Source organism: Scomber scombrus, chromosome 22 (assembly GCF_963691925.1).
Source record: "Scomber scombrus chromosome 22, fScoSco1.1, whole genome shotgun sequence".
In the NCBI taxonomy this organism is placed as follows: Eukaryota; Metazoa; Chordata; class Actinopteri; order Scombriformes; family Scombridae; genus Scomber; species Scomber scombrus.
Genome location: NC_084991.1, coordinates 17,568,948 through 17,583,580, shown reverse-complemented (window position 1 = coordinate 17,583,580; position 14,633 = coordinate 17,568,948). Strand labels below are relative to the sequence as shown.

General features: G+C 41.9%; 1 protein-coding gene across 1 annotated transcript in view; it reads left to right on the top strand.

Moving 5' to 3' along the window:
- snd1 (staphylococcal nuclease and tudor domain containing 1) overlaps nt 1-14,633 on the top strand; it is a 177,855-nt gene that overhangs the window by 19,414 nt on the left and 143,808 nt on the right. The window contains exons 10-11 of the mRNA XM_062444103.1: nt 1,885-1,989; nt 13,645-13,746. Of these exons, the coding sequence (XP_062300087.1) occupies nt 1,885-1,989; nt 13,645-13,746 (207 nt within the window). The remainder of the gene's footprint in view (nt 1-1,884; nt 1,990-13,644; nt 13,747-14,633) is intronic.

Below are 14,633 nucleotides of genomic sequence, written 5' to 3'. Positions count from 1 at the left end.
GGCAGTAGATCCCCACCTCTCGAGTGTCAGATTAGACCAGTGAGTCACGCTGCTTGCCTATTTGTCTTCTCTGCCTGCCTGCTTGACCCTCATGGCAGCTACTTTGCAAAGACTTTTTTGCTCTATTTTTCTATCTATCCTCCATCTCTGTTCTTGTGATATTTGCTGTGAGATTACACTCTTGTCTTTCTGGCTCGCTTCATCTTTCTGTTCCCCCTATCTCGGTGTGTGTTGATCTGTCTTCCTTCGCCTCTTCGCGTCTCGCCTCCTCCGGCTGATAATTAGCCAGTAAATGCTGAGCCATTTTCTTCTGTTCCTGCCACATTCTCTGTTGCACTTTATTTACTTGGGCAGGCCACAAAATGACCTTGTTACAGTGTGAATTTGTGTAGGCTGGTGCATGTGTGTGCGCATGTGTGCATGTATTCATGTGCATGCATCCTCACCCCTTGCACATACTCATTCCACTTCTCCCCCTCGCTGTCTCTCTCCCTCTTGCTCCCTATATCTCTGTATCTCTCCCACTCAGCTCAGTGATTAGTATATGATGTATTTTGGCTGCTGTTGTGGGAAGCCTTTTTAGCATGTGGGCTGGTCTAATTTCTGTTCTCTGGTGGCAAAAGCAATGGCAGTCTGATTTGTTTTCATGGAATAATGAATCTCCCAAAGACCCTAATACACCTAGATTTGTGTCTGCCGCACACGCCATCACAAACCACTTTGTCTTAATAACTCAAAAATAATTTCCCGGTGTTTGTTTTCCCACCACAGAGTCAGGAACACAAGCACCCACATGGTTCAAATTGTGCTTGATACATGGCTCAGACCTTCATATCTCAGTTTTAGGACTTCAGCTCGAGCACAGCCTACATATGAACTACTGTTTGAGTGATGAGGAGGCCATTTAATACACGTGTGGGTGGCAACATGTGTAGTGCGATTGATTTCTCCATCTCCTGCAAGCGGCCTACTTAAAGGCTCTGTGTTTGGATGCCTCCTCCATCTCAGTCACATTATACCCCAAATCTGTCTCCTTACTTTGGAGGGCACTGACGCATAAAAAGGCACATACATAGATTGGGTTAGATTACAAATATGTATTGCAAACTTTATTATTGTTCATTACTTACATGATAAGACTAAGAAAGTAGATTCCAAGTAGATCCTTGGACTGATGCTACTTTCTGAGCTGTACCTGCTATAAAACTGTGGTAGCTACCTTTTTGGTGCATGGAGAAATAAAATTTAAATGTCAAACATAAAGGAGCCTATGTCTTTAGCTACACTTGTAAAGGTCGCCAGTACAAAATGATTCTTGCCAGTCGTTGGGCTGAAGGCTGTATAATGCTCTACCAGTCTATCTTCATTCTCCATCCCTCCCTCGTGGTGCCAATCCCCCAGATAGCAAAACGTCCTCGGTCTGTCCTCCAAACCTCGCCGGCCTGCTGAGACGACTTAGCTCACTTACTTAGTCACTCAAGGATCTCTCCTTTCTTACCTCGCGCTCAGTGCCTCCTGCTCGTGACAGCACATGATCTGCTCTATCACTCTCCCTCCGTCTTTGAATAGATCTATTCCTCTCCATTTATCTTTTTACCTGCTCCTTCAGTTCCGGTCGTTCTTTGAGTCGCCTACTCACCCATCAAAATTCAATGCCAGTCTTTTTTACTCCAACATTCCTCCATCCTGTAAGGGGTTATGATTTTTCTGTTTGTTTCTTCCACAAGGACATACAGGTTTTGTGATGCCTTAATTGAATTTCAATGAAAATGTTAAGTGTCATGTCCTCTAAGTTTGTGCTTTATATTCGCCTGATTATATTCAGGACATTTTTATCCTCCTGTCTTTATTGTAAGCTCTCCTTCCTCTCCTTTGTCCTTGTAGGTGATGCAGGTGGTCAACGCTGACGCCATGGTGGTCAAGCTGAACTCTGGAGAATACAAGACCATCCACCTGTCAAGCATCCGGCCCCCAAGAATTGAGGGAGAGGTACAAACAAACCTGTGTTTCTGTCTGGTTGTGTGTCTGTGTACCGAGTGAGTGGATACTTGTGTGTGTGAATAGGTGGCTGAATTTGGTTCTGTGTGGGAGAGCTTGTGGTCTTGCATTGCCAACGAATTAATTAGAAGCTCCGCAGAGACTACTGGTGTCACTTCTGTCTCGTGTGCCTTGACAGAGTTGATTTATTTTTGCCTTCTTTTTTCTCCCCTAAAATTATTAGTCTTCTCTCTGTAAATGACCGAAGGAATAGTTTTGACCACTTGGTGGCGCCCCTGCAAGTGGCGCACTAACACGGCGAGACACTCGCACACACCCAGTGGTTGCAGCACTGCAGAGAGTGAGGCAGATCGATTTTTTTCCTTCCTCTCCCCACTCCCCCTTTTTTCTGAGAATCTCTTTAAGACTGTGAAAACACACACGTACATATACCTGCTTACAGACACTTCACCTAGTCGCAATGGCAGAAATGTACATTTATCCACAAGGCAGTGTCTGATTTGAAATGGAAAAAAGGCGTGTATGCAATGACACTGACAAACAGAAGTCTACTGCGCTGGATGTCAGTCACCCACCTCCTGTTCAGAGGATGAACAATTTTTGCCATTAATCCTTTTAATTTAATAATTCAGCTTGATTTTCACTTCCCGGTACTGTGTGTGACACAAATTAAAGGCCTTTTAATCACAGTACAATTAAAACTTAGATTGCTTACTCTTCTGCAAGGTTTCATTTCAACACCATGTGCTTATTTCTCAGAGAAAAACTAGTGATCAATTATTATTTCTCCATTATTATTGATGTCAGAGTCCTACATAGTATTATTATTATTAGTATTAGTATTAGTATTAGTATTAGTATTATCTTGTAAATAAGGCTCAAGATGCCTGGAAAGTGTCACTACCATTAATTAGAAAGTTTTAGTGTCACAGCAGTAATAATTAGTTTTTGTTAGAGGGAGAATTACATGTTTCAAATTAAACTCTTGTCTCCCTTTGTTTAACATGTCTGAGGCTTTTTGACAGCCATTCCTCTATTCAACACACTGCTTATGGTAATATCCATTTAGAAGCAAGTCATGCTTCACATTTCCCTGTTCAAAAAGGTATGAGACAGAGGTGGTGTTGTGTTCCTGTCTGGAAAACAGTTGTAAAAGTGAGGATACACAATTTCTGTTTAAGCCCTTTACTTTTGCTTTTTTTGATTTGTTTCAGCGAGTCGCTCTCTCTGCATGTTTTCCATTTTATAGTTTAGTCTTTTCAATCTTTTTCCTTTTCTCAATGCCTAGTTTAATTGTATTTTCTATCCTGCCCTCCACAGACCACCATCCTCGCTCCTCTCTCTCCCTCAGTGTCCTCAGTGCCTTGCATCATTAAGAGAATGCTCTGTATCTCTTTCTGCCTCCCTTCTTCCTTCTGTTCTCCTCCACGGTCACTTTTTCTTCCTGCTATCCTCTCTCCCTCCGGGTGTGCACGCTGTGGTCAGATTCTTGACCTGCACCGTTGCCCTTCCTGTGTGTTTATCCTCCTTGGCTCTCTGTGGTTGTAGCAACCTTTCTCTCTTTCCTTCCATTGCAGCTTTTCCAACTCTTTTCTGGCCTGGTCTTCCTTTGTCTCTCTTTCTCTTATTTTTATTTTCCTGATTTGCCCTCCCACTTTCCCTGTATCTTTTCACTCCTTCCTCCTTTGCATTCCTTTTTTACTTTTGATTCCCCCACTTTAATCTTTCTCTCTCCTCCTATTTCCACCTATTTCTGTCTTTTAGTGCCTGTCTGTAGTCTCTGTCGCTCTGTCTGTGCCTGCACCAGATGCTTCAACAGTATGCGTTTTGTGCTTCATTACACAGTCGTATGTTGCAGGAAGCCTGAGAGAGTGAGCCCAGATGTGTGTATTTGTGTGTATTGTATATGTGTTACACTGGCAGAGAGCACTTTATGCATATTTAATTTTTGTGGTTGTATGTTTGATTTTTGATGTTTGTCTATAAACAGACGTTCTGGTCACCAGCTCACTGGCCTAGTAGAATACATTTTTTATAACATGCATAAAATATCACTTAATAATAATGATAATAATGATAATATGATAATGATAACAATAATATTAGTAATAATAGTAATAGTAGTAGTAATACTAGTAATATAATGGTAGTAATAGTAATAATGGTAATAATAATTAGGCAGATTTTTGTGTTGATTTTATTGTTACTATTCTAAATGCATAAATGACATCACTAACAACGTGAGGTCATTTTTTTATCTAGACTAAAATGTTGTTGCCTTTATCATGTTTAAAAAGCAAAATTTTACATTTTCTTTAATCACAGTTTGAAGATGTTATCAGTATCGTAGCCTGTGCTTCTCACCAGCAGGAGGGGCCTTTTTGGAAATGATGGAGCGCAGTTCTGTGTTCTGTGAGGTGGTGTTGCTACATTTTTTGTTTTTTGATAAGTGTTGTCCGTGGTCCTGCTGCTGCTGTTGTTGTCTTTTAGTTATTTCTGTCTTTGAGCTAAAGAGCTGCCTGTCTGTAACGCTGTTGGCTCAGCTTTGCGTGTTGTCGCTATGGCAGCAATGCAGAGCTGTGATAGGTTTGCTGAGGCTGTGATGAGCCCCTGGACTGTAAGGTAGAATAAAAGAAACTGACAGAGCATTGAAATTCCTCTGATATCTTAACTAAATCTTTTTTATGCATGCATGGGATTGAGAAGTCTACATCCAATCCCATTTGGCAGCCAGGCTTGTATTGTGTTGGTGATGTCTGATCACCAAATGAGGTGAGTGAGCTCAGGTGAGCTGGGGAGCTTATTTTCTGGCCTTGTCTGGGCTCCTTCACACTCGAAGAGCTCATTTGTAAAATCAGATATCCGATTTTTTTTTTCTTTTTCATAAATCTTGTTATTTTTTTGTGCATCCCAGGGACTATCACTCAAACTGCAGCTGGGTTTTTTTGTTAAAGTAAAAATAACTGAGCAAAATACAGGTATCTTACAGAATTCAATTTTTTTGAAACATGTTTTTTTCACATTTAAATTTTGTTTTTGGGATGATGTAGATAACACTGTCAGTCTTCCTTTTTCCCCCACAGCAAAAGCATAAACTCAAGCCTTTCTTAATCTCTGAGAATCAAACAATGCCATTAAATGGATATAAGTTTCAATTACAGTGTTTAACATTAACATTCAACACAAAAATTGCAACCAATTGCTTGAACTATTTTGAAAGACAGTCATATTATAGGTTTTGTCCATCTCACCTAAATAAAAAAAAATGTCAGTGTTCATGTTGACATACTCTACCTGCAGCGATGGTATGCACAAACTGAAAAAGATTTGTTGTGCGGCTTGTAAGCAGCAGTGTTGATTCTTACCTTTAGGTCAAGTGAGTGAGAGGTCACAGCAGGTATCTCTCAGCCAGAAGCTCTACACACACTGACATCATGTTGCCTAACACTGTCACGAGTGAGCTGGCTTCTTGCTTACGGTGCAGCAGACAGACAGACACATAGTCACGGTTTGGAGCACAGCTCACACACACACACACACACACACACACACACACACACACACACACACACACACACACACACACACACACACACACACACACACACACACACGCTTGGTTAAACTGCATTAGTAAATGTTAGGGAACAAAATTGGAAATTGTCGTCAGCTTGTGCACCATCATGCATTGTGCAGCCACGTACTGTATGTTTGTATATAGAGACACGCAATATGTGTGTATGTTAGCACTATCTATGAACCTCCCTGGAAATCTTCATACACATGAACTCAAACTTTTGGTATTGTAACAATTGTGTGTATGTGTTGTGTGGAGGACTTTCTGGATTTTCTTGTGCCAGTTATCATTATTATCTCTGTCTGTCTGGATGTGTCTGTGCACTGTTTGACCGTCCATTCTGCAAGCAAGGCAATCTATGTGTGGGGGGTGTGGTTGTGCCTGGATGTGTGTGTTCAGGGGTACTGAGGCCAGATGCGATGTACCAGTGCACTGATAAACTGTGACAGTTCCTATCAAACCCCTCTCCTCCTCCTCCTCTCCTCTCCTTTTTTGGTTGCCTTCAGTCTCCTAACACCCCCTTTCTTTCATGACTATACTAATTGTGTTCAGATTGACAGATTAGCGGACCAATAGCGTCTGGCTGCACCAAAACATACATGATTTTCCCCACTTTGCTCTCATCTCTTTCTCTCCTTTTTGGTTCCACTCCTCCCTCAGTGTTACTGCTGTGGCATATCTTCAGATGCGAGTTATTTTCGGCTTGGGAGTTGGAGTCAGCTTTTTCTTCTCCCTCTCTCACTCTCATCTCTTTTCTCTTTTCCCCTTCTTCCTTTTTTTTTGCACTCTTTCTCCATTTTTCTCACTCTGTGTGCAGCAGGACAGGCCCAGCACAAACACCAAACACGAGTGGGGAGAGATGTCGGTGCTATTCAGTGACTCACTGTTAACACCCACTCACTCGCTTATACTCTGTGTGTTTGGATGCGTTTGTGTGTGTCCGCGTCTGCTTTGACCACGACGCACATGCATCGAGTCGTAAGTGTTTGTGTGTGTGTCTCCTCATGCATTGTAAAGTATCAGTGTGCGTATGTGGTTTAAGTAGGGTTAAGGATAGTGCTGATGCGAAGGGTCAACTCACTGTCCTTATATAAGGCAACACAATGACTATGGCTCATCCTCACACTACTCCATACAGCCCTGCCCACTCGTCCAACCTCTCTGCAGTACACCTGTGTGTGTGAGTGTCTGCTTTGTAGATGATTTAGCCTCACTGTACATCTTTGTCTGTCCTGTCTCTTGCTGGCTCCCATAAACTATCTATCTCCCTGCATCTCTTCCCCTTCTCTCCTTTCTTCTGTCTGCGTCTTATTTTCACTCTTACATTTTTGAGGTTTATTTTAGCACTGGAACTCTGCTCATGGATTAGCATTTCTGTAAATACGCCAGGATTGCACAGCATTGCACAGGTCTGAAAAGTCTGTAGGCAGAATTTGACAGTTTCTATATCTTAAGTATGTAAAATACATCAGGATCTGTAATGTCTTGTCACAAATTGCTACACATTTTTTGTAGGTGTACAGCATTGTTTCAATGTATTCAATGTACATCTACAAGATAATTTGAGACATCAAAGTCCAAAGAAATGTGGTAGAAGATGAGATTGGAAAAATTAGTTGTAATGTGGTTAAAGATGGTCAGCTAATTATCAACTGTAGTGTAGGTCAGGATGCTCAGATACAATGGAAAAGATAGAGAAGGTGATGCCAGCCAAATACTGAGCAAAAAAAACAACATGTGGGACCAAAAGACAAACAGTCGGGTAGAAGATCACAGCTAACAAGCAATTCACAGAAAAGCAACATGAAAGACATCATTTGGAAGGAGGTTTGGGGCAATGTTATTAATGGAATTATCAAGTTTGTTTATTTTCTCTGGTGTTTCACAACAGAATCTGGCAACTTTCAGAATGCAAATGACTTGGAATATAACTCTTGAAGTCACTGTTAATTCTCGCTTGATTTAGTTTGAATCTTTGTATAAAAAAATAGTTTAATTTTAATGAGATTTTAGATTTTTCTGTTAGGGTTAGTTTAGTTTTCATCAGTCTGATTTTTAACATGTATTCATTGTCTCGTAACCGTTTTGATGCTACATCTGTCAGCCTCTTTGTGTACAGTTACCATGGTTACAGATGTTGTTCTTGTACACCGCAAGGTCAGTGGAAGCAGCACTGTTTACTTGTGTACACACACACACAGTGTCCATTGTTTGTAGATGTTTTTAACTGATATAGACCCAACTTTACTGAATGCAGATGCATCTTAATAATGGTAATGCAACAAGTCAGATAGCTTATCTTGAGCTACAGAGTATCCTTCTACAGATGCATGTAAACTATTGAATAAGACATTGCATTAAAGCATTAGTTTATTCATCTGCCTGTTTATATCCATGTTAGACATTTTAACATAGTTCTAGTTTTCAAAGGTTGCTTTTTTCTTAGTTTCACTCACATTTCATCATGAAAATAAATGTTTAAATGCCTTTCGTTTTTATTGTTGAAATCTATTGTCGCTTAAAGTTTGGTTCTGGTCAAAATTAGTCGATATTTCAGCAGACAGACCCATCTGCTCCCACTCTATTTTTGCCTCTGAGTTGTTTCTCTTTTCTCTTGTTTCTCTTCTTTGTTTTTTTCCCCCCTATCTTCCTCCTCCTCCTCACTTCTGTCCCCATCATCCAAATCTTATGTCTGGCCATGTGTGTGTGTGTGCTCTCAGCAAGCCCCTAGCCTGGCATGACATGCTTTGACCTCAGATTTGGAAGGAAGATGACAAGGGAGGAGGAGGGTCATTCACCTCATGATTCACTTGTGCAACCATTGGCTGAATAAAGCAGATTGGTAGCCAGTATCTCTCCTTACTACTAGATGAGAATTTTTGGCCTCATTGCACTTATTTGGCCATCACTGTTGAAAAAGCAAGGACTTGGCTCACTTTTGTTTGTGTGAGTGGAGTGGGGAGGAAGTTATACAGCGCTGCATTAGAAAATAATGAGACTGTTGCAGTTGTCTAGAGCAAGAAGTACACACCACCTGAAATCACCTTTCTTTTTGACACAGGACATTTAGAAACGGGAGATCTGTGTTCTAGATGGATGCAATATTATCAAATGTTTGCTGTGGTTTCAGTAGTTGATTGTTATGAAAAAACACAGGAGGATATGTAGGCAGCACAGTAGTTCACATTTTCCTCGCATTTTTAGCTGGAAATCCTTATTAATGACTGCATAATCACAACACGGGCTGCAGCCTGTCACAACTGTCGAAATAAATTTACCTGCAGCTGTTTGGTTGCAACTAATCATGAATAGTGTGTCTGTGTTATTACGGTGCTACAGGTAATTTGGTTCCGAAATCCACGTTTGCTTTTATGTCCAATGTGGGATCAGTACAAGTCAGTTTAGTAATGACTTATTTGTGTTGTGCTGTGTGGGCAATAATGCTGTAAAGGCAATTAGATTTTGTATTGTACAATAACCAACTATATCCTTCATGCTCTTGCTTCAGGAAATGCATGTCCTCACTCTGTGACTCTGTCTGTCCGTCTCTCTATCTTTCTTGTACTGTGTTCCTGTCTGTGCCCCAACCCTCTGCACAATTTAATGTTCATGCATACACGATTGAGTAATGTTGTTAGGCTTACAATAGTAACTGTTGGACTGTTTGTGTGAGGCTCCCAGCGCACTGCTTAATAAAAAAAAAAAAAAAAGTCCACTTTGTCAGGGACTTGCACACCAGTGTATTTCACTCCAAACAGGTTAACCGCAAAATAATGCACTCTATTTTATCAGTCAAATGCAAAAAAGCCCCAATACTGTACATTCTCCCAACACCACAGCCAAACATCACAACACAGCTCCTGAGTCATGATTTCACCCCTTGACGTTCCAGAGGCTGCAAAAATGCTTCCAACAGTAGCTTCCACACATTTGTAGCCCACCCCCCCTGCAGCCCTGCGACACTGTACAATCCAGCTAGCGTCATGCCTCTGCAATAGTCAAAGATGATTCCTGAGCAGTAGCGGGTAATTTGGAACGAAGGGAATTTACCCCAAATAGAACAGAACTCCCCCCCGAGGATAGTGAGAGCAAACTGCTGTTATTAGGTCATGGTTGAGACATAGCAATGACTCTCTCCTCCTCCTGTAACCTTCCTGCAACTGCATAATTTATAGTTTATGAATGATGTACACAGAGTTTGTCTTGTCGGAGTAATTTAATGATGCTAAGGTTGTCTGTTTATCTGCGTCTTGGGACTGAAAGTTGAAATCGGCTCCAGAGTCATAATAATAATTTGTCTTTTCACATCCACTTTTTCCACTCACGTGTTCAAGGTTCAACAACCATACTCTTATTTTTCATTGTCAAATGGTTTGAATCAGGTAATGCTTAAAGTCACTTTTGAATAGCACTATAGCACTAAATCTGATGTGGGGCCCCTTTTTTAGCAGGAACACAAAAGCAGCATTTGACCACAGGAACTCTCCCCAGGGACTACGAACCTTTTGAGGACCTCAGTTCCTCCACCTAGATTTACAGGGTTTGCAAGGATGATCGTCAAAGAGTGGTCAAACACACACAGCCTTGCTGCTTCCTCCAACTTGTGTACGGCTTCATTCATAAATAAGGAAGTACTCTAGTATCGATTTAGGACGAGCGGAGGACATTTCTCATCGTTTAACATTGAAAGTAAAGTCATACTTTCTTATCAGCCTCCTGGCTCATTTTAAAAACAAAAAGAGAAACCTGAGAGCACTAGCAAATGAGTGGAGCTAAAGAGTGAATGAGAATAGAGTGGCGGTAGCGAGAACAAAGCGTGAATGAGAAACATAAAATGTTATTTCTTTTCAGTTTCAGGTTACACTGTAAAGCAGAAATGAATGAGCATCAAACACTCAAAAAGATGATTTACTGTGGAGACACTCTTATTTTCAGTTCACATTTCTTCCTCTGCATTTCTCAGTTTCATTAATTAATTACATCCTACTAACGGAGCAATAAATGTGTGAATGCTGTGTTTCAAGCGCTGTCAAAATAGAGTCCAAGTTTAGTTCCTGAGGTATGTTCCTCTGGTTTCAAAGTACCTTAACTTTTAGTTGAAATGGGGCTAAAGTAGACCAGGCCTATTGAGAAATATTGGCCAGTTGTTTAATTGGCTTAATTTTTTCCCTGCCCATGCTAAAAACTTCTGATAGCTGCCTTTTGAAAGCAACTGCTGTTCTTTCTGTTTTAACAGCGTTTCCCTCTCACCATCTGGCTTGACGCCATCATAGTGAGAAGAATACTATTAGCTAAGACACAGGTGAAGTAATCTGAAGGGTCACAGCGAACACGGACATCGGCCTAGTGTTGAGAATGTGATCACCAGTGTGTTCCTCTTCACTGCCCATGTTCTTAGTTATAACATTTCCTCTCATTGTCTAATTTTCTTGTTTTCTGACTCTTTCACCTTGCCATCTACCACTCAGTCTCGCTCCATTCCCCGCAGACCTTCTAAAAGATGGAGGAGGTAGTACCTTTTGTCCTCCTTGTCTGCTTCTCCACTCCCTGTGCCTAATTGGCATAGAGTGCTGACATTTACACTCTTCGCCCTCAGTGACATGGCTCCCTTTCGACCGTGAAACACCTTATTAGTTAGAAATGATTTTTCTCTTTTTTGTCTTCCCCTCTTCTCTCCTGTGCTCATTCTTTATTTTTCCCTGTTGAAGTTATCTTGTTGTTCTGACCCGTGTCTGTCAAAATTCCTAATGGCCCCCAAAATGGAGTACAACTATGGACGTACTGAGTGTCAAAACCCCTCAGGAAGCAAACACACACCATCATTCATTGTGAATTCTTTTAATGTTAGACCTTAACTAAATGTGCTCCAATAAGTAGGATTTAATGAAAACAATGTCAGCTTGTTAAAAGTTGCCCACATCCTCAGTAGTACAGGGCTAAGTCCACCAATTAGGCACACAATGCAGGATTCCTGGCTGGCACTTCCCTTAAAAGGCCTCATCATCGCATCGTAACTGACTTGGAAGGGATGAGAGACCCTGACAATAAGCCTCAGCTGACACAAAATGGAGGACATTGGCTTTTGGCTGAGCAGGTGGGGGATTTCCACTGGCCATGAGTGAGATTAACTCACCTCCAAGGTTCCATGCTGTGCTGACTCGGCCAGTGAAAGTGGAGACAGACAGGAGCGAGGGAGTCAGAAAAGAAACGTGGAAAGCTATTAAACCCAAAGGTTATTACATTCCTGCCAAGGTTAAAAGAACTCTGTTGGCTCGTAGATCTGGCAGTTTCTAGAGCTCCCTCACCAGCAGGCCTTCTGTTTAGTCATATTGAGACTTATTAAAAGTATTAACAGTATTTTGGAGGGTAAAGTGAGCGTCATTGAAACATAGCTTGGAGTAGATTTTAGAGAGAAAGAGAAAGCCCCTATTTCCACACAGGCATACAGGAAGGTGCTGCATTGCTGGATTTTGTGTGAATGCAGAGTTGTGGCCTCCCTGCTCTGCGTGTGTGTAGCTCAGCCTCTGCCCAGTCTGGTGTCAACCAGACACACAGACCTGCTGCTCTGTAAACATCCATGGCACAGAGACAGACAGACAGACAGACAGACAGACAGACAGACAGACAGACAGACAGACAGACAGACAGACAGACAGGCAGACAGGCAGACAGGCAGACAGGCAGAGCAGAGCAGAGCAGAGATGTGAGACAGCGATGCAGCCTGGTAGCTACACTACGAGTCCAAGCCTCACACCCTGCATGCTGCTATTGGCTGGGGGGCAACGCACCAACTGCCCAAAGGTTCCCAGAAACATCCCAAACACAGCAAAATAATACCAAAATACGGGCAGAGGGTGAGGTCTCTGCAGATAAATACACCGCCACACACTTCTAGTGAATCATAAGTGAGAGTTTTCTTTTGTATGAGTCAATATATTATTGTTTTTTCTGCATAGTATTATCTTTTTAAGCATATCACGAGCACATGTTCAAACGTACAAACACATGCTCAAACATCCCAATGTGCCTGTTCTCGACATCCATCTGCCCAGCTGTGTGCCACACCTGGCAGTTCCAAACAACTGGAGAGGCATTAAAGATGAATGGAAACCATATTTAAGACTAGAGGAAACTAGGAATGAATCCAAGCCTGTGTGTTCATTTGTAAGAGTTACTTCTGTTTGTATGACAGATAATGATGGCGTTCATAGAGGAGCGTAGGAGGGGTATGGGTGGCGAGCATACTGGTATTGTCATTCATAGCCTTATTTCTTCCTGTTGGTGCCTGTCGTTTATTTTCCCACTGCGCCATTGTCATTTTCTGTATTATTATTTTTTATCCCGCCCCTACAAAAACGGCACCTGTCACTTTGTGTGTGCGCGCGTGCGTTTGTGTGTGTGTGTGTGTGTGTAAGTGTGTGTGTCCTCGCACTTGGAGCGACACAAAACCCCAGCCTCCTTTTTGAAAATGCAAATAGGTTCTATTTGTGGTGCTCCTGTCAGAGAGTGGGTGAGCATATTGAGGGAAGTTTTTGTGTGCAGCTGTGCGAGTGTACGTGTGGCATGCGGCTGCATCTGTGTATGCAAGATGTGTACACACATGATGTCAGCTTGCTGTTGTGCATCTGTTCAACATGAGTCTTTGCATTTGCTGTTTTCATCCGCGTGTCCTTGGCAACTGTGCACTTTGATTAGATTTTTTATTTATTATTTATTTTTAGTGCATTTTGTTTCGTTATTAACGGCAAGTGACATTTTTGTGTTTGAGGAAGGTGTATGTCACTGTGTGTGTGTGTGTGTCAGATGTTGCTGCTGCATAATCCAATGTTTAGATCCTCCATTTTGCAGGACTGAAGTAAAGAGGAAAAAGGGACCAAACAGGCTGACTTTGAGTGCAATTTTGTGTGTCTGTGTTTGTGTCTGATTGGATGAAGGATGGGGGTTAGGGGGACATGTTAAGCCACACGGCTCACAAAGTTTCACGATGTGACTAACTTTTCATTTTGTCTTCTCCTTCCACCAATCCTCTTCCTGACCCATCTCCCCATCCTCCCTCCATCTCTATTCAGGAGAAGAACAAGGACAAAGACAAACGTTTCCGTCCACTTTACGACATCCCCTACATGTTCGAAGCCCGCGAGTTCCTGAGGAAGAAGCTCATTGGAAAAAAGGTGAGAACTAATGACTGACTTTGAAAGCTACCAATTGCTCTCTTGCTGTGTGTGTGTGTGTGTGAGTCAGTATGTGAATCAACATGATTGCCTCCAATCAGCCTTGAACGAATTAAACAATAGCTCTAAACAGGAACTCCCCCTGTGGCTGTAAAGGCACTCCAACATCCCACCCACCCCTCTCACGAGTAGCCAGACACACATTTCTGAAGACCTAAGCTAGATATCTTTTTCTCTCCCTTTCTCAATGTGAATACCAAGTACTCTCAGCGGATGCCCTGGGGCTCAGTATTGGCCTGAACGCACCCTTTAAACAAGCAGTGTTGATTTCCCCCTCTTGTGTCTATTGATCTACCAGGTCTGTACACCTTGGGGGCCGCTATGATTTACACACATCTAACCCCACAGAGCCCAGCACTGAGCTAAAGAGCACTTCACATACGTACACATGCACGCCGCTGCTTGAACATCTGCATTTTTGTGTGAAAAGAATGTGAGCAGATGAACTGATGAAATACATTTTAATATTTGAAAAAGTTCAGCTACAAATATTACAAGTGAGTGCTGATTTGAAACTAAATCTATCCAATTTTAAACTTACAATAACAAACTTTGCCTTTTATATCATAAAGTTTCTAGGCTGTTTATTAACCCAGGGTCCTTTCAGTAAATCAGTAAAATGATGCCTGCATTTTCATCATTGTCCATACAGTGGCAATTTTGCCGCCTTCAGTGGCAATAATGGCATAGCAAGAGAAGGCGACTTTTGCTCTCGGGCCCACCCAGAGCTATTGTCCACTGACTGGGCTGAATGATGGTTTATGTTTTCCAAATAGCGAACTGAAACACTTGTCAGTTGCAGACGGGCCACATGATAATGGCGACCA